Source organism: Trypanosoma brucei, chromosome 6 (assembly GCF_000210295.1).
Source record: "Trypanosoma brucei gambiense DAL972 chromosome 6, complete sequence".
Lineage (NCBI taxonomy): Eukaryota > Euglenozoa > Kinetoplastea > Trypanosomatida > Trypanosomatidae > Trypanosoma > Trypanosoma brucei.
The window spans coordinates 655,333-679,069 of NC_026739.1; the positions used below are offsets into that span (position 1 = coordinate 655,333).

Sequence of the window (23,737 nt, forward strand, 5' to 3'; positions counted from 1 at the left end):
AAGCAACGAACCTTTTCTTTTTAAATTGTATGTAGCTAACGGCTGGTATGTGTTAACCACCGCTCATAGTTTTTCCCCGTATCTGTCTGTCTGTCTGTCATGAATTCAAATGTTAGAAAAGTAGGAATATTTTCTCCTGAACCGCATCATACAGATTCCGCCATACTCGTGAGTGTGAAGCAAGAGTTGATGTTGAGTGGCAACACCGAAGGAAAACCTCGATCAAAGGAGAGACAGTTTGATTTCTCCAGTTACCCTTCACGGAAGATTGCTCTGCGGTTAGCTTACCATGGTCACATATATTGCGGGTTAGTGAGACAGGCGGAGACGCCTAACACCGTAGAGGCATATTTAGTTGCTGCGCTGGAACGACTTCGATTTGTGGAGCCTTCAGGACCTAAAGATTTCTCACGTTGTGGTCGAACGGATAAGGGAGTGAGTGCGCTTGGAAATGTAGTGTCATTTACGTCGCGAGCATCCTCTTGGGCGACGGACGAACATCAACAGCCACCGTTAGATTACTGCGAAAAACTGAATAACGTCCTCCCACCAACCATCCGTATTGTTGGATGGTCATATGTGAACGCTGATTTTGATGCCCGTTTTTCATGCACTGGGCGAACATATCGTTATTACTTTTGTAATCGGGGACTCAATCTGGAAGCGATGCGCAAGGCTGTAGGGTACTTGAAGGGTGTTCATAACTTTCGAAACTTTTGTAAAACGGATGTTGTGAACGTGAATAACTACGAGCGCCATGTTCGTCACGCAGATATTGTAGGTAGTGAGATGTTGCCCGATTTGGTATCTTACTTTGAAATCGAAGCAAACTCATTTCTATATAATCAGATACGATGCACTATGGAGGTGCTCTTTCTCGTTGGTCGTTGTTTAGAGGAACCTGAAGTGGTGAAGCAACTCTTAGACTGCGGGGACCGAAAACCCGTGTATCCTCTTGCCGACGCAACACCGCTTGTGTTGTGGGAGTGTCACTTTGAAGGTGTACGATGGAACATATCTCAACGCGCGTGTCTCAATGCGGAAAGTGAGTTACTAGACATCGCAACTGCGCTTTTGATACGGTCTACGGTAGCGTTTTCCATGAGATCCCAGTTGTTTGCCTGGTATAGCGAACACACTGACGATAACGGTGAGGCAATTTTCTTTGAAGGGCAGAATCAAGGGATTTGTCCCGGGGATCAGTGGTCTGTTGTTGGTAGCGACTGGACGGATGAACGCACACACAATAACCTTCGTGTGCGTAAGTCGGATATATTCGCTCTTTCTAAGAAAGTAAAAATGGGTTCGAAGGAGCCCTTAACGAGTAAGCCTTACACTAAGTTGCTTGACAGAGAAACTGAACGTACTTTTGAGGAAGAGGTGGAGCTTCTCAGTGCGAAGAAGCGTGCTAGATTTGAAGTCAACATGGAGAAGAAAAAGTTCCACGAGGAACATCGGTGTGGTAACCCAACTTAAACTACTCCATCGCACTCACTTGTGCGTTCCGTTCAAATCCGTCTTGTACTTTTAAAAAGATGTTAAATCATAGTCCTTTGGGTCACTTTATCGAACTACTAGTGTCCTTTTTTTTTCCCACCTACTACTACCTTTTCATCCTTTCTCCTATCATTTATATGAGTACATGTTTCCTCGCCGTTTTCTCTCTTCTCTTTTGCTTTTTGTTTGCGTATGGACTCTCAAAGTGATATTCGTCACCATTGTCCTGCGATGGCCAGCGAGTGCTCCGCTTTACCTGATGCGTCACTTCTGCTGGTGCTGCTGGACGGGCGTCTGCGTTGCGTTTCTCTGAAGGACGGCAGAGAACGTTGGTCTGCTCAGCTCCCTGGTGGTGAGATGTTTAGCTGCGGCGAGTCGGGAATTATTTCTGAAAGGAGGCAAATGCATCCGTCTCCTTCCGATTTTGCAACATGTAAGCAGTGCGAAGTCATGGGGGCGCGATATGGTAACTCCTTTACAACGGATAGGTATGTATCCGTTGTGCAAAACCCATGTGGTGGTTGTAGCGGGTCGTCCCAGCATCCCTTCTGTGCTTCGTTACCGAATAACGAGGTAGATTGCTGTCTCATTTTATCACCACAGGAATCTTCGGACGTCGGCCGTTCCCCGTCATTTGAGTGGTACTTTTCAGGAGGGGTGAGTGGGAAAGGACGTGATAAATTATATTTTCCGGTAGATGTGTTGCTTGAGCATTTTAGTGCCTCTCGGTGTCCAGCACATGGGCTGCGGGATTTGAATCATAGAGAGAGTGTGTACATTGAGTTTGACTTTGATAACGGTGTGGAACTTTTTCATCTCAGTGCTGAGAGGGGACTTTCGGTGCCTCGGCCTCGGAGGCCCCTGAATGATAATGTCAGCTCTGACACCGCCGTTGCAAGCGATGGGAATGATGGCCCTCAGATGCCACTTTGTTCAACTTCCCAAATTCGCATTGCTGTTCAGCGTGCGACAGATTATCGAACCCTTTTCTTTCCACCAGTCCCTCGTTACAGATCAGGCCCGTCAAAAGGAGTAGAAGACAACAGTCGCTCCCTTTTTGTAAAAAAATCAACGGTAATCATAAATATTGTTGGCTGCCTCGAAACGAATTCACTGAAAGGAACAGGATTGGACGACACGCTACGTATTGAACAAACGCTCTCCGATAGCGGCGTTCGTGTTCATTGGCTTGCAGTTGGAGACAATAATAATGGCCCACAACCCACAGTGCCCGTTTTACCAGGTATTGTAGAATCTTCTCCTGTTGTTTCCGCATATGTTTTACATCCTCACCGATTGGCTACTGGTAATGCAGTTACTGAAGAGTATTGCGCGGGGGTTATTGATTTTGATGACGGAACTAGTTATGTTATGGCTTGCTGTCAAATTCCCATTTTAAATTCATCTGCGGAGCCATCGAAGCATGCGTTGAGTATCCAGTCGTGCTTTCCTGAGAATTTTCGTCGGAAGCGGCTGCTTGGGTTTGTCAATAGACAGTATGGAGTTTTCTTCTCGGAAAGTTTAAATGTGCCATCGAGCAGCTCAAGCAGCACAGTTTCTCCCTCGCCGCTTCCTACAGGCTCTGAGTGTGCATCCAACGATAATGAGAACATCTCTAATAAAGCGGTGGGCGACGGCTTTTTTTCGTGTGAGGAATCTGGGGAGGAGGCGAACCACCCATCCCCAAATGAAATGTCGAGCGGTGCGTTAGTGCTTGGGAAGAGTTTGCTGTCTTTCAGTGAAAGTGAAAATGTTGAGGCGAGAACACAAGAAAACTTCATGAGCGGAAAACAATCTTTCTTCGACGAGAACTTTGATGTTTTGATGATTTTGGGCAGTGGTGCCTCCGGTGTGGTGCTTCTCACCCGACACCGTGTTACTGGTGTTTTGTACGCCGTTAAGGTGTTGATTGTGAGAGATAAATTTGCGGAAACTGCTGTGATGCAAGAAGTGCGATTGCATGCTGTACTTCACAATGAGCACATCGTTCGTTATTACACCTGTTGGTCGGAGATGATCACACCAGCGCGGTTGCGCCAACTTGCCAGTGTTGGTCTTTGCAGCAAAAGGGAAGTAAGGCAAACATTTAGGGCTTTGGAAGCCAATTGTGTTAGTTGTGGAAGCAGCCATGAGGGTGCCGGCTGGTTGATACCCAGGCACGAGGGACAATTAGGTAATTTGCTACTGTTGAAGTCACCTGCGGAGGATTGTGCTGGAGTTTACATGGCAGGAGATGACACGGTCGATGATGGCACAGGCTCTACAGCTGGGTCTCATACAGAACCTTCAGAGGATGGCTCTGACGACACAAGGTCAAACTCGTGTGAATCATCGTCTTCAGAACGAAGTTCATCAATTCTTGAGGGGCGTGTTGTGTTTCTTCAGCTAGAGTATTATCGTACAACATTAGCGCAACGTCTGGGGTCCCGAGGCAGCATAGACCGTTTTGAGAACATAATTATCGCACTACAGTTGTTCGCGGCAGTTCGTTATGTACACAGGTCGGGTTTCCTTCACAGGGATGTAAAACCTCCCAACATATTCATTGATTACCGTGTACAATTTTCAGGAGTAGATGGCCCAGGTGAAGAAGACAACGATGAATATGATTACGACCTGGACGAAAGTGATGGAAACGGTTGGACATGTACCAGTGTAAGAGAAGAAAAAGAAGAAAGGAAAATGTGGACAGAGCCGGTGAATGGTGGTGGAAATGATGATGTATCTGCACCCCACCAAGCTTTCCAATCCGTTTTTGAGTTTCTGCAGTTCTACGCAACCACGCCGCCTTTGTCAACGTACCTAAAGAAGATAAAGTGTGCTCAAAACGAGGAGCAGAAGCGTCGGGCAGTGTATCTCATCGGAAAGTGGACATGCAAACGCTTCCTTCAGGTGCGACTTGGGGATTTCAGTATATCAAAATCCTTTTTGGCTCAACACGTAGAGCTGGCGTCGAACTTTGGTCGTACGGCAATGAATACGACTGGAATTGGCTCATCATTGTATTCTAGTCCTGAGCAACTGGAGGGGGAACATTGTACGAGTTCATCTGATGCGTATTCCTGTGGTATTGTGCTTGCAGAGATGTACGTACAGCCTAAAACTGTGTCTGAGAGGCTTCATGTGTTGAAGGCTGTGCGCAACGGCGTTTTTCCAGAGAGCAGTCTTCTCAAAAGGTACCCGGAGCTCTGTGTGGTACAATACCTGACGCTAAAGGATCCGTCGCATCGCATGTCCCTTATGGACGCCAGCCGAGCTCTACGTCGAACGGTTTACCGTATATTGCTCTCCTTTTTTTCTGAGGTGTGAGAATATGTGGAATACCTCCTCTTCGTTTGCCTGTTGGTTATCCACTCTGAGAATAAGTCAAATATTTCCTTTTTGATCTCGCAAACTCCCGAACGTACGATAAGATGTGGGCGAAAGCATCTCATGTTGCTAGTTTCTGGCAGTTGTCATATATATATATATATATATTATTGTTATTACATATTATATACATTTCGCACATACAAAAATTGTTTCTGTACCCTTAAAAATTTTTTGCCTCTCTGCCATTGTTAGAACAGTAATATTTATATCTTTTCATTCCTTCGATTTTCTTTCATTGTTGTTGTTCACACTCTCTTTTATGATGTTAATGCGTTTCGCGCGATTTGTTAAACTGAAAACATGATTTAAAAAAAAGGCTCCGTGGGTGCCTTAAGATTCATCATTTGTACTGCAGCGATGGCACTCATGTGGCGGTGGGTCTCTCTTGGTGGATGGTGTGGCCCGCATCTTATGCTGTCCAAATTAAACGCTCCCATCAGTGCAGTGAAGCTACCATTCGATATGGCGCGCTGCAGCTTTGATGGTCTGCTGGAGTTTACCAACCGCGGATTCGACGAAGGTTTTTTTCCAGGGCCGTTGCAGTCCCGCCCCTTCACACCTGATGCGGCGTCCATTTGGTTGTTGTTCCGCGGTCAACATACTTGTATTACACATTTTAACCTCAACAATGATAATATCGTTCAGGAGTTTATAAATCGCTTTGATGCGTGGGAGAGAATGCTGCTTCACCCCTCGCATCCAGTAACGTTTCTCCGTACTAGCATAGCGGAGGATGCTTCTGAGGAAGTAGAGCTAATACCACAATTTCACTCCGCTCTGCAAGAGAAAAGCGCAGGCAGGTTAAAATTTCGTACAGTTATGGTCCTCCATGACCAGGGGCCCACAACTTGTCGTGTGGCCGAGTTTACGGCCCAAGATGCAGCAGGAGCACCATGTGTTGTGTGGAACCTTGCACTAGATAAAAGTTTACCAAGCACCGCATCACTGCTTGACCGCTGCCACGACGGATACGCGCAAATAATTAGTGAAATGAGCAGTGAGGGTGCATGGCAGTTTTCACGAGGTTTCTTTGCCTACCCGCACCGAAACCTTACACAAATCTTTCACGAGTGGAGGGCGTTCCTGCGCTCCGGGGTTCATGCACGGGTTTCGGTACAACCCACGCCGCACGACTGGGTCGCTGCTTAAGTTGTGGCGCAACGGATGGACACAAAGTTGTGCAGGATGCATTCGATACGAAACGACCTTGGGAAACTGCGGAGGAGGTTGTGCTCGTTGAAAAGTTGTTTCAGGCAGGTGGTGATGAGGTTGCAGCGGTGGAGGCTGCTGCACTGGAACTGAAGCGAGGTGCCAACGAAGTGTTGTTACGTTTGCGTTACGTTACGCAATGCTGAGGTACACATACCAAGGATTGAATGTTTACTACCCCTTCCGGCGTCTTTCTTTTAACATATGGAATACCAATCAATGCAGTCTGAATTGTTGAAAGGAGGTAGTGAAACCTCAAATAAACTGCGTTTTTGTCTCCCCACATGTTGCTCTACCCTGTTTATCTCCCTTTCGCTTAAGAATGTAGGTTTGCATCATTTTTCCCCTTTGTTTCCTCATTTCCTCTGCCCTTTCACGCTGATTTCGTTGGCAAAAAAGACGATAGTTGTGGCATATCATTAAATAACGGTGCGGTGATGCTGGCTTCTCATCTGAAAACCGCGGCGGAAAAGCTCACTGAACATTGTGGAAGAGATGATTACTACTGGACAACTGACAATGAAATGCATGCCGTGCGGCGGAGGAAGATGCTGGAAAAGTATAGCAGTGAAATCAAGAAACTCTATGGACCTGATCCACTAACATGGAAAATCGCAACGGCGGTCGTTCTCTTTCAGATTTTCCTGGGCTCATTGGCGTCCAGCATGAGTTGGCCTGTGTTTCTGCTTACCGCTTATGCAATTGGTGGTACGGCAACGCACAACAGCTTCTTGGCCGTCCACGAAATAACTCACAACTTGGCATTTCGTAAGGCTGTGCACAACGAGTTGTTTGCCATATTCCTTAATATAATTGTGCCCCTACCGTACGCAATGGGATTTAAATCTCATCACAGGGATCATCACAATTACTTAGGGTGGGAGCAAGTTGACCCAGATTTACCGACGGCGCTGGAAGGGAAATTGCTTTCCAGCTACATTGGCAAATTTTTCTTTGTTACGTTCCAAGTTTTCTTCTACGCACTTCGTCCCACTCTTGTTAGAAAAATGAAAATAACGAGGATGCATGTGCTAAATATTGTTGCTCAAATTATATTTGATGTTATATTTTACATGTTATTTGGACCGTGGTGTATTATTTACTTCTTCTTATCACTCGTGTTGGGTACTGGTTGGCACCCATTGGCTGGTCACTTCCTTACTGAGCATTATATCTTTCAAGGTGACGGAAGTCAGGAAACCTTTTCTTATTATGGTCCACTGAACTGGTTAGCTTGGAATGTCGGCCATCACGTGGAGCATCATGATTTCCCGTACGTTCCGTGGAGGCATCTGCACAAACTTCGTGAAATTGCCCCCGAATTCTACGAAAACCTTGAGGTGACCCCCTCGTGGCCTCTTGCCTTATACGATTTCGTGTTTAAAGTTAACATGAATCCGTTCTCACGTACCGTGCGTAGGAAAGGGTCATATCTACGTCCAGATTTGCGGTCCGCTGAGGTAATCGGAAAGGAAGAAAATTAGCACTATATGGTGGTGGTAGTGAGATGCTCTGCATGTTCGTCTCTCTTTATTTTCTCCTTTTGCTTTCCTCTGGTGCACCTCTTACATTGGACTACTGCCGCAATGACGCTTCTCCTTTCTCTTCTATTTACTCCACCCAATGCTTTTTTCCTTGTCTAAATAATCGGGTCAGTGATTTGATTGATTGATTGATTATTATTTTTTAAAAAAATGAGGTTTGTGAATCGGAAGCGGAGATGGAAACATGTTTATGTATGACTATATATATATATATATATTGTGTGAGTATTGATGTATAGGATTGAGGTATACGTCTCTGCGAACGTGGGGAAACTGAAATGAAAAAGGGGGAAGAAGTGCTGCATACCATAAGGAAAGCAATATATATGAAGGGTTGAACTGAAATCTGAAAAAAATGGAGAGAACATCTTGGGAGAAGACTATCGAATAAGGAGAAGAGGAAGGACACGACGCAGTTGAAGTAAATAAATTAATATACGGCAACAGTGAAAACTAGCGTGTTAGAAGGGGGAAAAAAGAAAAAAAAAACGAGTAGACAATAACGTAATAAAATCTACCCGAAGGGGATGTATAATGGCGACTGTTCAAGGTAAGTAGGGTAGTGTGCCTTTCTTTTCATTTGTTGACGAATCATCCTTGTGCGGATGCGGCCCGGCGTTTTCTTTGGGGTTTGTTGTTTCCTTACGTTGCGTTATGTTATGTTATGTTTATGTTTTGTGATTTGGTGCATAAGGAAAAGGTAATATGTGAAGTTGTGTCGCCTGAAAGAGCGTGATTGAAAAAGGAACGGAAACACGAAGAGGAAGTTGAAAAGTAAATATCGGGTTTAAATCGTCTTCAGGAATTCAACTCTTTTTTCCTTGTGTTTTTTCGTTCCCCACAAACGACGAACTTTAAACACACAGGTGAAGACGCGTAAGCATATGTATTTATATATATATGGTTTTCAAACTCTCATACTCCATGAGATGTCCCCTTATCTGGGAGCGGATTTTCATTGGGTTTGAGAATAGTGCGGAGATGTGTTGGTTCTCTCGAAATTTCCTTTGTTATTTTATTCTTTTTCTGACAATCATTTTTCTTTTTTTTTTTTTATCGCTGTTGTTGGTGAGTGGCACGTACATGAAGAACGTATACTTGGACGTATTGGTAGATAAAGTGCTTGCTCTTTTGGCACACACACACACACACACAATTCGCGAGCAGATTTTCGAAGTAAGCGAAAACGCATCTATGACAGTATTTAATGGTGGTGATGTTTATATATATATATATATATATATATCTTTATCAAATTGCGGTTGCATGTTGTGTCTTTACGTTTGGAAGTTGTGACTTTCGATGGCAGGAACTTTCACTGATTGGGGGAAAAAATAAGAAAGGTGAGAAATATCACCAAATAATGTTGTAAATTGTACCTTAGTGAAAATCTGTTTGTTAGGTTCTTCTTCCCCTATTTTCATCGTTTAATGGTCATCAAAACGGTCTAATAGGGTGACGAATAAATGAGGTGTATAAGAGAGGAAGAGGAAGAAAGAATATAATATATGATAGAAAAGGAATTGTGGAAGGAAAAGGAAGAAAGTTGATTGAAAATACCGATTTGTTTTGTCGCTCAACGTCGTCAGGTGCTGGGATGTCGGGCAGGTGCTCGTGGTGACGGGACAACCACAGATAAGAGGGAAATAACCGAGAAGAAGAAGTGTAAGTTGATGTGTGATAGAGAATCTTGTGGTTAAGGTCACCACAACAAAGTAATAAGGAAAAAAAAAATAACGCGAGGCAGAGAAAGTAGAATCAACGAGAGTGTGCCCTCGTTCGCGCCATACTGCTAAATAGCGAGATTCATAAAGCACAATACCAGCTTTATAAGTAGCAGGATGCTCTCTGATTTTGGTCAAATGAATAAATACATTGCCGTATTTGGCTTCCTAGGTCTGAAAAATAGTCTCAGGGGGTTCTCCATATGTTTTTTATTTCTCTCTACGGTCTTAATGGTTCTTATTGTGTTGTTAATTCCTTCTGACATCGTTTCAGACTTAACATGATGGATAACACATTTAAAAACATGTCGGCACACCTTCTGCTTTTCTTCTTTCTTTCTGCTTTATATATATATATATATACGAACAAAGGGAAATTGGTGATACATTCCTGATGACGCACGGTAGTAATAATGATTCTACCAAGATTTCCTCGTGGTTGCAAAAGAAAGCGGAATGGCGCTTTGCCTGGGATCGTCGTTTCGTGGTTCTTGAGGGGCTGCGGCTGTCGTATCGAATAGAAGAAAATGGGCCCGTGAAGAAATGTGGCATTATTGCATCACTTCTTCGTCAGGTTGATTCTAACAACTCACATGCATTTCGTGTATGGTTGAAGGATGGTGAATGTTGGACTCTGCGGGCTGAGAGCAGTGAAGTACACCAAATGTGGGTTGACGAAATTACTCGTGTGCTTGAGAGGGAGGCGTTGTTTGACGCAAAAAATACACGTAAAGGTGTGGTACTAAAACAAGGACTGTGGACGGGCAAGTGGAGGCAGCGATTCGTGGAACTTGAGGGGTGCCGAATTGCCTATCGTGAAAAGAAAGAGGGTCCGGTACGGCACCGCTATGAAATTGTTTCGGCAGACGTTCGAAGAGGTGAGGAGAGCAAAGGGGACGAACTGTTAGTAACAACAGAAGGGGGTAATTCGTTCTGGCTCAAGTTTACAACGCCCGAGCAGTGTGAAGATTGGATGTGTACTATGTTGCGTGGGGTGAGGCGTTCCTTGCCGTGGCATTGGTTGCCGGTGATACCTCTACGGCATCCTCTCCATTGTGAAATTGGGCTACAATTTCATGCCGCTTCCAGCACTACAAGAGGTGGTTCGACTGTGTACTGCTACGGCGGATCCCCCACCTCGGCACTCTTTCGTTATCTTCCCTCTAATGATTTATTTGTACCATTAGTTCAACGAGGAACAGTTGTGCGTAATCTCGTGTCTATCCGACTATCTGCACAGCATCCTATTAGTTTTGTTGACGCCTTGCCGTACGAGGAAAGCGCGCATGCTAAACTCCGTCCACCTCCCTTGCTTGGTGCTGCCATGTGCACCCTCAGGGGTGTCCGTTCCTCTCCACAAGCTGCAGCATCATATACCGATGATTTTAATACAAGCGCCGGTTCTTCTGCCGTTGTGAATGGGAGCTCGTGCACAAATTTGGTCGATTGCCTTGTTTTGGTAGGTGGTCGTGGAGATTCAGGTATAATACGTGATGCCACAACAGAGGTGTGGTGGTGCGTTTTCAGTGAAACACGTGGACAGTGGACTCGCTGTGCTGTGGAGAAGTCTGTGCTCCCTAATCGCACGTTCCACACACTAAGTGCCATTAGCCCAAAGGAGGCGATTCTTGTTGGTGGTGTCGATGAGAACAATCAGCCATGCTCTGAGTGCTTTTCACTGTCTTGGTCCAATGAGATCGACGATGCGGATATTTGCTTCTCTTTCCCACCCACAATAACAGCTGTGACCCCTCTTCCATATCCCCTCGCTCTCCACGCAGCGGTGGTGATGAAGGATGGTTCGCTGCTTGTTGTGGGAGGCGGAGATACGAGTCGAGGATCACAACCAACCTCTAGTCATTTTTTTCGTTTGGCTGACGTTGGTGGATCGTGGGAACGAGTAACATTAGAACCCCCGCTACCATCCATGTACAATATCACCGCCGCGGCGGCTGTTATCGAAGATAAAGAATATGTGCTTGTTTTGGGTGAGCCCCGAAATGCGCGGCGAGTGCCCACGTTGTACAGGGTAATATTTAAAGACTACACAAAAGGAACTGTGGACGAGATACCATTTGTTAATGAGTTTAAGCCCCAGTGTAGCTATGGAGCGTCAATGCATATATCGGATGGCTATTTGTATATTATTGGTGGAAGGGTGTGTGGTCCTGTGGAAAATGACTACGAATCGGGGCTGCCGATGAACGAACCGATTAGGGCAGTGATTGGCGTTAGGGAGGATCCTGCTAATTATGACGAAAGAGCAGAATAGATTTTTTTGTCTGTTTTCACAAAACAGAACATGAGGACAGTAAGCATGTAGCCACACTACGAAAAAGAAAAAGAGGAGGGGCATCGTACGGAACTATTACATCAGCAAATACATCCGTGTCAACGCGCGTGCCAATGCGCTGCTTGCACCAGTAGCGGTGAGAGATGCTTTAACCATCGTACTCACTGCATTTGTCTTGGTGTGAGAATTCAGTATAATAGAACCCGTGAAATCGTGTAGTGTTGTAAGAGTATTGGCTGCCGACGCTCGGTGTTCTTTTTCTCTTTTAAATGTTGTATTTATCTCTGCCACTCAGCTGGCACACGTTCGTTCATTGCTTTCCCATCCTTTTATTATTATTGTTGTTGGCGGTGCTGCAACCACTTCCTCGTATTATCGCCGTGGCGCGCGCCGCTACTTTATGCAGTGATGGCCGTTTTCTCGCTTCTTTCATTTCTAAAAACTTTGAACGGCGCTTTCCTCGTCGACGCTTTACATGTCAGCGGTTCATGAAAGCAAATAGTGGCTAGAGAGCTACTGTTGATGCCGAGTTGCTAAATACCTTGAATAATGGTTTCCTTTGATTTCACTGATGATTTGGCGCCGCTTCTCCCCCTTTTGATCTAAATATTGAATATTGTTGCTGTTTTTTTTTTTTTATGTGTGTTTGCCTCTCGCTTCATTTTACCACCTGTATCAGAGGTGGAGACACTTCCGCATCTGAAGTGCTGAAGCAATAGCCGTGCTGAGCGAGAAAGGTAAAAAAGAACGATTGGCGTGACATGATGGATGTACACGTCTGTTGTGCATCCACAAATATGCATGTTGTAACTCATATGGTATGGAGATCGATGGGAATCGGTGTTTAGTCAAAATTGAACATTTTCATGAGGGATGTGCTCGGAAGAAATTTCGTTTTTGTTCTCAATCACCTATTTTCCCTCATCTTTTTTTTGGTATCGATGAGCAGTATATTCATGCATTTCATCGAATGAATAGAAACGCTGTCTCTTTACTTGGTTGTTATAAATTTCTCTTTCTTACAACTGTCTCCGGCTCTCAGAAGTTATCCACCCATGTGTCCTTTTTTTTTTTTTGTAGTTCATTCGGGGCGTGTCCGATCTCTCCACTTTCTTTTGGTGTTTTTTTTTTCTTTCTTACTCTACCTCTCCACTCACGGGTCTAAACTTGTACTCAGGGCCACATTCGTATATATATATATATTAATATATAGCAAGTACGAGTATCTACGTACAAAGGATATATTTAGTCTGTAAAGCTTTGTTGCCTCGCGTACGTAATTGCCTGTACGGCGTACCCAATGCAACCAAGAAAAACGGTTAAAAAAGTAGATGTGGAGCCATCTCCTGAGGAGGATGCGGAGCTTCTTCCCCATTTGAAGGTATCAGCGAAGTGGTCGGAACGTGCTGTGAACAATGGTAAGAGCTTAAGTCAGGTGCAATTTCTACTCGGAGCCCTTGGGAAACAATTAGAGGATTGCAATAAGGAACTTGCATCCGTGTACGCAAACGCTGATTTGCTGTCATCACTGCGTATAACCGAGTACCGGCAGCGTAACACACCTGGTGGGTTGCTTACACCTACACGGAAGGCGCGGACGAAGCGTAACGCATCAACACGTCCAGTGGCGCGGCAGCAACTGGACGAAAACAGTACGGAAGCACTGATTGCTGCCATGGATGAAAAGAAACGCGCAAGGGTTACAGCTGCACTCATTGCGTTTTTTAAACGGGATATGCAAGAGCAAAATAGTCCCGCTTACCAAAACGCTAGCACACCTGTACCTCAGGGTGCGAACCATTCGTCCACGCGCACGTCGCAAACGTTGGGTCGCATTCCCTCCGCTAATTCCCACACTATGTTATGTGAATCAAACAAAGGTAATCAACCGTCTTGTTCAAATGGGAACGAGTTGCCCACTCTTTTGTCTGAGACTCAGCAGCAACAGCTTCGGCGGCACCGCGATATACCACCGGAATTGTGGGATGAGATGGCGAAGTTACGACTTAGACGACTCAGCTTAGAAGAGAAAATCGGGAGTCTACTCAGTAACATCAACGCGCAAACGGAGCGGTTTGGTTTACTGATGGAGGTCCAAGGGGTTAATTCCTATTCCACGGAAAGTGTGAATCGCGCGATTGAAATGATACGCCAGAAACGAGCTTGAACACTCATTCTTTATATGTTTCGTACTGTTACGCTTTTGCATATGTTTTTACCTTCTCACAACGATAATAAAGAAAAAAAAGTAAAAGGCCATGATGCGAGATAACTTTAGTGAATTGAAGTTGCTGGCTTGTGGACTCATTATGTAGTATGGCAAAATGTTTCTCTGCACAACTTTATTGAGTTATTGCCAACATATATACACACTCCGCGAATAGCCCTTCCCTTGTTAAAGATGTTGATTCAAAAGTTAGCATTTTTCCCCCACCGAAAATAAAAAGATCATAATATCAGTTTTCCATGGAAATAGGTTATTTCTTCGATATCGTTATCCCCAATTTTTATTGAATGACTTCTCTTCTTTTTTTCTTTTGGTCGCTTCTCTGATGGCACCAGTTCGTCATTCTATCAAATTCCTTTCGATCATTTTAGTTAATGAGCTGGAAATATTCGAATCAGGAGAAGTTATTTTTGCTTCGCAAATGGCCCGAGCTACTGGAAGACGCCATTAACGTTGATGGGGAACTCAGTCTTCCGAAAGATGAAGTCGGTGGCGCTGGAAGACAGGCCGATGCAGCGAAAAACAGTTTCAACTTTAGTCCAACATTTCGGCTTCCATTTAAGGCTTGGGAGGCAATTTTCACGCTACTAGACAATATCGCACCCACAGACCTGCCGTCTCAACTGTGTGAGGAGCTTCACTCCGTTTACGGTGTTAATCCACTCATCGCACTTATGGTACATTCGTGTTGTTGGTTTGACAAAGGCATTGATGACAAAGTTTTCAGTGATCAGCTGTCCAGCTTAAGCGGAGTCACGAAGGAACTTCAACTTCAGTCGCAAAATTACAGTATGCCAAGTGATCAAAAGGGAGCGCTGGATGCGGCGACCGTCGCGACAGGTATCCTAATCGATGTGCTTTCCTTGAGGAAGCGGTGGGATGAGGGATCTGAGGGCACTGAACGAGGCGTAGAGGAAGCAATTAATAGCCTTATTGAGTGGAGTGCTCCGAAGAGACCTGTAATTGAACTTGCGCGTGCGCTCATTGTAGGAGTTGTTGCGTATGCCTACGTTAAACCTCAATTTGCTGCCGCTGCAACCAACTTACTGAGAAAAGCGCAAACGTCTGTGAATGAATCCATGGTCGAATGCACTAGGTCCCGCAGCGGCCGTAGCACCGAAGCTGTTTCTCCCTACAACATAACTGATTGGCGTGTCGTAAAATGTCTCGAGACGGAACTGGTGCTTAGGCAAAAACACCAAGATATCAGTGACTTTCTCAGTGCGACAAATCGTTGGTGGTTAACGTTACCAGAAACGAATCCTTTTAAAGAGAAAAAAGGTTCTCGCACGGTGAGCGCTGAGGAACGCTGGCATGCTGTGCGTTCCAGGTATGTTGGGCAGCAACATGTTTGGTCGTCACTGATTGAACATTTCCTTAGTATTGGTGTAGTGGAAGCGGTTAAACCAACTGTCATTGTTCTCTTTGGGCCGTCGGGCTACGGGAAGTCTGAAATGGCACGGCTCATTGCGTGCGCGCTTCATAAGTGTACCCCTAGCGAGGCTGAGACGGAGGGCCATTTGGTACACATTCACTTACCGTCGTTTTGTACGCGAGACTCCATCTACTCGCTAGTTGATCCACCTGCAGCTCACATAGGTGAGGGAATACTCCTCTCAGCACTGCGTAGGAATAAGGAGGCAGTTGTGGTACTTGACGAATTCGAGAAGGGGAGCGCAGAGGCAATTCAGAACTTGTGGTTATCCGCCTTTCAAAAACATGGCACATTGCGGTCCTTGAAGGATGCGGCACGATCTATTTCAACAGAGCGGGTTACCTTTGTACTAACTTGTAACATAGCCGCTGATGTTATTGCTTCCGATGAGGAGCGCTATTTGAAAGCCTCCAATGAAAAGGAACGGGCGGCGATGCGCGCAGAGTGGACAAAGATATGCATGGATGTGTGTCGTAAAACGATGCATGATCCGTTTGTCAATCGAGTTGACTACTTCTTTCCCTTCGTGCCGTACACAGTGGAAGAGAAGCAGCAGTTTGTGAAACTTCAACTCTCCCGCATCATTGAAGATCAGCGAGTGAAAGGGGTGCACATGTATATTGCACCACAGTTGGTCAGGGTGCTTGCCGATCAATTGCAAACGTTTCACTCGTCGAATATTGAAGGGATATTGAGGCCGTTGTTAATGAAAATATATCAGAAGAAGTGGAAAAAGGCGGTCATCACAGTTGAAGAGAGGATAAACTGTCATTCGTATGTTGTTATCCCTGCTGCTGACTCGGAAGGGGGAGAAATACCGTGGACATCAATGCCAGGTGGCGCGAGCTCGTTGGAACATTATGATGGCCCGGAAAGAACTGGAAATCATTCAGCCGAGAGGCAACAGCGGCGCACAGTAGAGCAGGAAGCCATCAACAGTATCGAGAGTTCTCGCCGGAGTAGTAAAATTGCTTCAAACTCACGCGGAAATTCACGTTCAGCAAACCACACCCGAACGTCACAGGTGGCGCAGTCCGCAGACTGCGCCATGCTTCTAGAAACGGACGTTGAGCGGGAACTGAGACTAGAGTTGGAAAAGGCTACAGAGCTGCTACTGGAGAAAGACAAGGAAATTGAGTGTCTGAAACATAAAGTTCTTCTGTTAGAAAGAATTGTGGCAGTGCTATTGGCAACCACACTATGTTTTATGCTTCTTCTCTCCATGATTATAGGTACAAAAATGGTTCTTATCTTGGCTGTTGCTCTAACGGGTTTCATGTCCCTACTCGTTGGAATGCCCTTGAAGCTCTTAATAGGTGCTTTAAGAACCCTTTATAGTGTTCTCGGCCCCATGGGTTCTGCAATCGCATTTGGTATTATGTCACTGTGGTTGTCGAATGCTGTTCGCAGTGTAGCAACCTGTTGATCGGTGTTCATGTGTTGTTTAGTACTTTTGCTGTTCTCGCTGTTTTATCAACTGTTCCCTACGTAAGCTCTTCGCGAATCTTTTTTTTTTCTTTGTGATTCCTACTTCACTTCCCCGTGCGAGTGTGGGAGGAAGTGGAGTTTGTTCTACCTTTAGAACGTGTCACTGCGGTGCCTGCTTACATTATACTGCCGCAAAGGAGTATTGCTGGTGCTGTAAATTCAACAACTCAACCGTGCCGTTCCAGCCTCTCTCCATTTTTTTCAGGAGCAGTTGTGATTGATGAGGGATTATAATCATCTGTATTTTTCGTTGTTATAATTGCTGTTATTGCTGTCATTACGGTTCACTGTTTTCAGAAGAAGAGAAACATTTTTTTTAAAAAATACTTTGCCAATAATAGTGCCTCAACCGGAAAAGGTAGACAAAAAACAAGAGTGAAACTGCCGTTAAAATATATCGATTCAGGTGAAACACTTGCCAGTTTTCACTATTGATTCCGCAAACATATAGTAGCGGCATATCAACGATACAAAAACAAAGAATACAACAACTGTATAGGAAGAAGCGCATATTGCTGTGTTCTTTCACCAAACATATAACTATATATATATATATACCCACAGTGACATAGATATAGAATAAACTAGCCTTTTCTTATATTATTAAACACTTTTATTTAGTGTTGCAAACTTAACATATTTGTTTGGAGGTAGTACCGCTTCTATTTAGGTGGCAAGGAGTGGCTAGCAATGAGTAGCGACAGTTCAGACTCAGAAAAAAGGTTACTTGCATATAAAGTTATTGTTGTTGGTGATGGCGCTGTTGGTAAGACATCGCTTATCCGCCGTTACTGCGTAGCGGACTATGGCTCCAATTACAAACAAACTATCGGTCTTGATTTCTACTCAAAAGAAGTTCTACTTCCAGGAAAGCAAGACGTGAAAATGGAAATATGGGACATTGGAGGACAACAAATTGGTGGTACAATGATTGACAACTACATCATGGGGGCCCACGCCATTTTCTTTGTGTACGACGTAACAAACAGGGATTCCTTTAAGAATATAGAAGATTGGCATAGTTGTGTGCGCGACTCTTTGGCTAAGCATGCAAGGGAGGCAGCGGAAGAAGGTGCAGCTGCGGTGGAACCACTCATTGTGTTAGTAGGCAACAAGGCAGATCTCCCTAATCGTCAAGTGTCGGATGCGGATCACATGAAGATGGCGGAGATGCATCGGATGGAGTCATGTGTCGTGTCCGCCTGCTCAGGGGAGCGCGTCAATGCGCTCTTCACGCAGTTGGCAGCGACTCTAAGCGGCGTGCGCCTTCCTGAAGATGCGCTAAATTTGGAAGAGCGCGTCGTTGCTAATTTGCAGTTACTGCCCGAGGACTGTGTGGGGCCAGGGGTTTCTGGACCGGGTGGAGGAAGGGAATGTGGAAAAAAAAAGAAGGGTAAATGTGCAGTGATGTAGTGGTAGCGACAAGAAAATTTCCGCTTTTACCTGTTGGTTGTCTTTTTAAAATATTCTTACTCATTGTTTGCGTTCACACATGAGAATAACTACCTTTTATTATTGTTGTTATTGTTCCTACCCACCAATGTCACGCAGTAGGTGTTTTATGCGGGCTTGTTCCCCTTTTGCTTCTTCCCCCCTGCTTCTGTTCCTTCTTCGCACCGTATCCTCTTCCCATTTTTTCCTCTACTTTACTGGCGACGTGGAGTATGATTTGGAAGAGGTAAACTTCATGGATTCGAATTTTGTTCCGTATGGAATGCGCGTCGACTCCCTCTGTTAGCAAACTTGGGTGTGACGCGTATGTCCCAGAATGTTTTTCTTTATATTTATGCTACGACAATGGGGAATATATCTTCTTTTTAAAATATCTTATATTCCTTTGTGACGTGTATGGTACACATATATTTTTTAATAGCTTTATATACTTATTTTTGTTTCTGAAGAATTGCTCCATTCGTTCGTTGTAACACTGATCTGTCGTTGGTTTATATATCTTTGGATTTTATTAATATGTTGTTTTCGTTTACTGTCTTGACTTACATTGTTTGCACTCGGTGCGCTAGTAAAGAAGAATTACAGGTAGAGGCTATCGTAGTTGTTGGGAGATTTTTTTTTCTTTGACTTAGTAGGGATTCGTATTTCATATAACCATCAGATGCCAGCAGGTGTTCCGGAGAATACCTCGTTAGAAAACATACCGGTCATTGTTTCAAAATGTCGCGAGGCGTTCAACGATGACGCTAATAGGGATTTGAAGAAGCGGAAGCAGGTGTTAAGGTCTTTACTCAACCTTGTTGAAGAAAACACTGATGAATTTTGCAAAGCAATACACCGGGACCGCCGTCGCCACCGCGACGAAACGGTAGTAATGGAGATATTACCGTTACGTAACGAGGTGTGGCATTTAATTGAGCACATGGACGAGTACGTTAAACCAGTTAAACCAACTATGGAGGGCGCCGCTGCTTTGGATGACTGCGAATTGCAGTACGAACCACTGGGCGTTGTGCTCGTTATCGGCACTTGGAACTACCCATTGTTGTTGATTCTCCAGCCTCTTTTGGGGGCTTTGGCCGCCGGTAATACAGCTGTTATTAAGCCGAGTGAACTTGCCCCCGCTACAGCGGAGTTGTTAACAAAACTTTTGCCAAAGTACGTTTCTTCGGATGTTGTCGGTATTGTAAATGGCGGGGTAAGCGAAACAACAGCTGTGCTGAAGGAACGTTTTGATCATATTTTGTACACGGGTAGTGCACGTGTAGCAGAGATTGTTATGGCGGCTGCAGCAAAACATCTTACGCCAGTTACACTTGAGTTGGGAGGAAAATCACCTGTTGTCGTTGACGATACCTGTGCGGACAATATGAAGGTGGTAGCGGAGCGCATAATGTGGGGTAAAATTATCAACGCAGGTCAAACATGTATAGCGCCTGATTACGTTGTCGTCGAAAAGTCTATGGAATCCGTGCTTGTTGATGCACTTGCTGAAGCTCGAAAGGCGATGTTGGGTGACAAGTTTCTTAAAGTACTTAAGGGAGAACTTCTGGTGAAGCAGAAACAACAGTTTTTGGAAGAAAGCGATTATCCGCGTATTGTCAATGCCAGTCATTTTCAACGTCTCATGGAATTTATGAAGGGCGGAAAAGTAGCAGTGGGTGGAGAGGCAGACGAGGCAACTCTCACTATTGCTCCTACTATTCTCACAAACATTGACCCCACACACCCAGTGATGCAGGAGGAAATATTTGGACCTATTTTACCCGTATTAACGTATGAAAATGAAAAAGACATCCTTAAAATAATAAACAGCCGGGAGAAACCACTGTCACTTTATGTCTTTTCCAACAATAAACGATTTATTAGAGGTGTTGAGTCGCGCACATCCTCGGGTGCCGTTGTGGTGAATGATGTTGTTGTGCATGCGGGAGCAGATGGGTTACCATTTGGTGGCGTAGGACGCAGTGGAATGGGAGCCTATCATGGCCGCTACAGCTTCGAAACCTTTTCTCATCGGCGACCTGTTATGCGACGCGGGTTCTTGTTTTCATCTATCGACACCGTCCGGTTTCCCCCTTATACTACTGCAAAGTCTCGTGTTCTTAACAGTTTGCTGAAGCCATCGGCGGAAGTTGCAGGGGCTGTTGGGCGATCAGTTTGGGGTGTGGCAGCGCTGGCCAGAGTTGTTGAAGTTGGCTACCATTATATGCGTTTTTTAATGGCAGGTGAAACCACGCCTGCACCATCGTCATCAGAGCCTTTTTCTAAAAGTCCGAGGAGCAATGAATGAGGTTGGAGGAGTGTCAGCATAATAATAATTTACATGAGAGACGAAACTATATATATATATATATATATATTACGAAATAACTCTTTGTCGCCATAATTAGCGCGACGACGTTCTTTCATTTTTTAGTCAATGCTTCCGACTGTTTTGATACAGTTTACTTTAATCAATATATATCTTTTTTCGCTTTTTCCACAAATGTGTGTGTGCGCCTTAGAGAATTACCCATCCGCTAAGCAAAATTAACTGTGAGTATATGCCACCGTGTCAGACGAGGTTGAAACAAACCAACGATGTGAATCATTTGATCTTTCTTCACTGTGCCTGTCCTTTTTCTTGTTAAAAAAAAACTGATAAAATTCCTCTTGCCTATGTATGTTTCGCCCTTTCACTAAAAAAAGAAGAAAAACTTCAAAGAATATATTCGTAACGGCGTGGATTACTTTGTTTGAAATAGATGAAAGGCTTGGAAGAGTGGCTTGCATCGTCCACATCATCATCTTCCACAACTGACACGACGAGTAGGGATGTACCAGAAAGTGATAAGGTGCACAAGAAAACAGTGCAAACTAGTGTGAAGGATCGTCAGGACGAGTTGCGATCCCGTATGCGCAATCTTCTTGGGGAAAGCGCTGTGAGCAGCCTTGTCATTGAGGAACCGACGAAAGTGGCGATGACGACAAGTCCTACTGCTGTATCGAACTCGTCGATGAGCACCGACACCGACAGTACAGCGGTTTCTCCCGCCCGTGTGAAAGGCGTTTCCCCCCAAACCAAAGCCAATGGCAACAGTAATGGCGATGGCAGCACAGCCATCAGAGGTCAGTCAAATGATAAGCAACTCGAGGCACCCACTGAGGTACAGTACCGGGCTGTAGAAGTGATGGTGGTTGATCGAGGTACACAAACAACCACGACGGTGGGTTGTCAAACAGATCCTGAGCCTTCACAATCTCCTGTGGGAGGCGCCATGCCGTTTCATCGCGGTTTTTGCCCTCGTTGCACTTGTTGTTGTCGTGGTGTCGTTCGGGACTACCCGTGGCGAAACGCGCGTGAAGAGGAAGATCGTCCCTCACGGTTTCAAGAAGAACTGGAAACTATACAAAAATCCATAGATATGATGATTGCACGATATAATTTACCACCACCACCGATGCCGCGGTATTGATGCACTGCAAGGAGTTGGTATTCTTCCAGTTTTTGTCACTTCAGTTATTACACCTAATTTTACTTCTCAGTAAGGTGCCCATTTTCTTTTAGATTTGAGTATTCATATATGTGGTGATTTGCTTTTGTAGGCGAGTTTCTTTCCGTTGGCCCACTTTCCATTCGTATTTCGGTTTACTGATGCTAATTTCTTCCCTCCTTTTTGTTCGTATATTTTCTTTGCTGGTTCTTGACTGTTGTTACAGAGTTCATTTTTCTTTTTTTTCTTCCATGTTCACTTATATTTCTGCATGTGCGTCGGTATATTTGCATAATTTTGTTATTTAGGTTTTTTTTAGTACAAACTTGTAGTATAATTTGTCCCCGTGTCGGTTTCTTTTGTTCATTGTCATGGACTCCATGGAGGAATTTTATAACAACCCCTTCAAGAATAACAGTGAGGTTGACGACATTTGCTTTGCCCCTTTCTTCTCACAAATGTCGGAGTCCATTACTGAACCGACGCCGGTGCAGACATGTGTGACAACACCTTGCGCTGACGCACAAGCAAGGGCGCCCTCGTGTCAAGAAGCCTCAGAAACTGAGAGTTACAGCCAAACCTCCACGCAGAGGCTTCAGCATAAACTAAATGAAACCATGCGTGCAAGCACGGCCGCGTGTGATATGTACACGAACCACATTGAAACACAGCGGCAGGAGATTGACCGGTTGGATGAGGAGAATAATGAACTGCAAATGAAGGTGGCATGGCTCGAATCACAAATGCGTGCCATTGGTCTCGAAAAAGACTGTGCTGCCATGGCGTACAAGCGGGAAGTGGAGAAGAACGCGGCATTAGAGGCTAAAATCACATCACTGAAGAGGGAGTTGAGCTCCATGGAAGAGCGCGCCCGTCAACTGGCAGCAACATATAGCAGAGGTGTGCCACAATCAACATATGACGTGTCACCTTACCAAAACGCACCACCTCATGAGCACCAACCAAATAAACAACAGCACACACAACAGCAACTGCAGCAACAGCAATTGCATTCAAGCCATCATCAGGAAACACCGCGTATGCAGACACAAAGGCCACCGAGTCAACCGCGTCAGCCGCCGTCTTTAAGTCCATCTTCTCGAGGTGTTGTTGAGGATGTGAGGGGTGGCATTGGCGCTTACCCCGGGCAGCGGAAAAACGAACAACTGGTGATTGCTGTTAAAGATTTAGAGAGCAACCTGCAGCGCGCTTGCCAGCGAAAGGATGAGTTGGAAAATCATTTGAGACGAGTGGAGACAACACGCATCCGCTCAGGAGCTGAAAGGGCAAAGAAAATTGCGTTGGAGAGGGAACTTGCGGATGTGCAGAAGCAAGTGAGTGATATCCGAATGAAACTGCGCTCCTTGTCAGCACTTGAGCGTTAACCTCAATCACATAAACTGTCCCACTTATAATAGAGGGGTAAAGGGCTGGAAAAAAAAGAGTATTGTATGTGTTGTGTTCCTCACCGCTTATAGTTTTGGATTTGGGGTTGGAATGTACCGTTATATGACACGGTACAATACCTAAAGCTCCCTCTATGTGCTTTTAATTTTCCTTTTCCTCCCTTTCAAATCTTTTTTTGTGGTTATGTGGTCTCTAAGTTTTATGGAGACGGTGTCTCAATTGCGTCTGTAGAAAAATAGACGTCGCAAAAACAAAGGGTCCGTAATTGTTAAGGGATTTTTTAGGTGTTGTTGTTGAAGAAGTAAAGGAGCGAGTTTGTTCCAGCTGTTTTTCTTTTGTTTTTCGTTTTCCACCTGATATACTTTCTATCGAGGTGTATGATGTTACTTGCGTTTTCGAAGTGGTGTGACCGAATCGAACATAAACCAAAACAAGGAGGATGAATAGAAAGAACAAATTATATATATATATATATATATATATATATATATATGACTTTCGTGTAAGTAAAACAAACGGCACTTCTCTCTCTCTCTTTTTTTTTTTGGATCAACCTGTAATAGAGTAACTTTCTTGTTGTTATTCTTGGTATGTCACTATTGTGCGTTTATGA

At 44.7% G+C, this 23,737-nt stretch overlaps 11 protein-coding genes across 11 annotated transcripts; all 11 read left to right on the forward strand.

Moving 5' to 3' along the window:
- Window positions 1-99: 99 nt before the first annotated feature.
- TbgDal_VI2760 (pseudouridine synthase A-like protein, putative) lies at window positions 100-1,476 on the forward strand (the record flags this gene model as incomplete). Its single annotated transcript, XM_011775781.1, has 1 exon — window positions 100-1,476. The coding sequence occupies one exon, from the start codon at window positions 100-102 to the stop codon at window positions 1,474-1,476; it is 1,377 nt and encodes a 458-aa protein (XP_011774083.1).
- Window positions 1,477-1,689: 213 nt separating this feature from the next.
- On the forward strand, window positions 1,690-4,806 carry TbgDal_VI2770 (protein kinase, putative; the record flags this gene model as incomplete). The annotated part of the gene is made up of 1 exon (XM_011775782.1): window positions 1,690-4,806. The coding sequence occupies one exon, from the start codon at window positions 1,690-1,692 to the stop codon at window positions 4,804-4,806; it is 3,117 nt and encodes a 1,038-aa protein (XP_011774084.1).
- Window positions 4,807-5,226: 420 nt separating this feature from the next.
- On the forward strand, window positions 5,227-6,018 carry TbgDal_VI2780 (hypothetical protein, conserved; the record flags this gene model as incomplete). The annotated part of the gene is made up of 1 exon (XM_011775783.1): window positions 5,227-6,018. The coding sequence occupies one exon, from the start codon at window positions 5,227-5,229 to the stop codon at window positions 6,016-6,018; it is 792 nt and encodes a 263-aa protein (XP_011774085.1).
- Window positions 6,019-6,515: 497 nt separating this feature from the next.
- TbgDal_VI2790 (fatty acid desaturase, putative) lies at window positions 6,516-7,562 on the forward strand (the record flags this gene model as incomplete). Its single annotated transcript, XM_011775784.1, has 1 exon — window positions 6,516-7,562. The coding sequence occupies one exon, from the start codon at window positions 6,516-6,518 to the stop codon at window positions 7,560-7,562; it is 1,047 nt and encodes a 348-aa protein (XP_011774086.1).
- A 2,178-nt stretch (window positions 7,563-9,740) lies between these two features.
- TbgDal_VI2800 (hypothetical protein, conserved) lies at window positions 9,741-11,618 on the forward strand (the record flags this gene model as incomplete). The annotated part of the gene is made up of 1 exon (XM_011775785.1): window positions 9,741-11,618. One exon carries the CDS (start codon window positions 9,741-9,743, stop codon window positions 11,616-11,618), a length of 1,878 nt encoding a protein of 625 aa, XP_011774087.1.
- Window positions 11,619-12,939: 1,321 nt separating this feature from the next.
- TbgDal_VI2810 (hypothetical protein, conserved) lies at window positions 12,940-13,806 on the forward strand (the record flags this gene model as incomplete). Its single annotated transcript, XM_011775786.1, has 1 exon — window positions 12,940-13,806. One exon carries the CDS (start codon window positions 12,940-12,942, stop codon window positions 13,804-13,806), a length of 867 nt encoding a protein of 288 aa, XP_011774088.1.
- Window positions 13,807-14,240: 434 nt separating this feature from the next.
- On the forward strand, window positions 14,241-16,727 carry TbgDal_VI2820 (hypothetical protein, conserved; the record flags this gene model as incomplete). The annotated part of the gene is made up of 1 exon (XM_011775787.1): window positions 14,241-16,727. The coding sequence occupies one exon, from the start codon at window positions 14,241-14,243 to the stop codon at window positions 16,725-16,727; it is 2,487 nt and encodes an 828-aa protein (XP_011774089.1).
- Window positions 16,728-17,479: 752 nt separating this feature from the next.
- Window positions 17,480-18,202, forward strand: TbgDal_VI2830 (Ras-related protein Rab-26 (Rab26), putative; the record flags this gene model as incomplete). The annotated part of the gene is made up of 1 exon (XM_011775788.1): window positions 17,480-18,202. One exon carries the CDS (start codon window positions 17,480-17,482, stop codon window positions 18,200-18,202), a length of 723 nt encoding a protein of 240 aa, XP_011774090.1.
- A 700-nt stretch (window positions 18,203-18,902) lies between these two features.
- On the forward strand, window positions 18,903-20,534 carry TbgDal_VI2840 (aldehyde dehydrogenase family, putative; the record flags this gene model as incomplete). The annotated part of the gene is made up of 1 exon (XM_011775789.1): window positions 18,903-20,534. One exon carries the CDS (start codon window positions 18,903-18,905, stop codon window positions 20,532-20,534), a length of 1,632 nt encoding a protein of 543 aa, XP_011774091.1.
- A 454-nt stretch (window positions 20,535-20,988) lies between these two features.
- TbgDal_VI2850 (hypothetical protein, conserved) lies at window positions 20,989-21,699 on the forward strand (the record flags this gene model as incomplete). Its single annotated transcript, XM_011775790.1, has 1 exon — window positions 20,989-21,699. The coding sequence occupies one exon, from the start codon at window positions 20,989-20,991 to the stop codon at window positions 21,697-21,699; it is 711 nt and encodes a 236-aa protein (XP_011774092.1).
- A 389-nt stretch (window positions 21,700-22,088) lies between these two features.
- On the forward strand, window positions 22,089-23,102 carry TbgDal_VI2860 (hypothetical protein, conserved; the record flags this gene model as incomplete). Its single annotated transcript, XM_011775791.1, has 1 exon — window positions 22,089-23,102. One exon carries the CDS (start codon window positions 22,089-22,091, stop codon window positions 23,100-23,102), a length of 1,014 nt encoding a protein of 337 aa, XP_011774093.1.
- Between the last annotated feature and the right edge of the window lie 635 nt (window positions 23,103-23,737).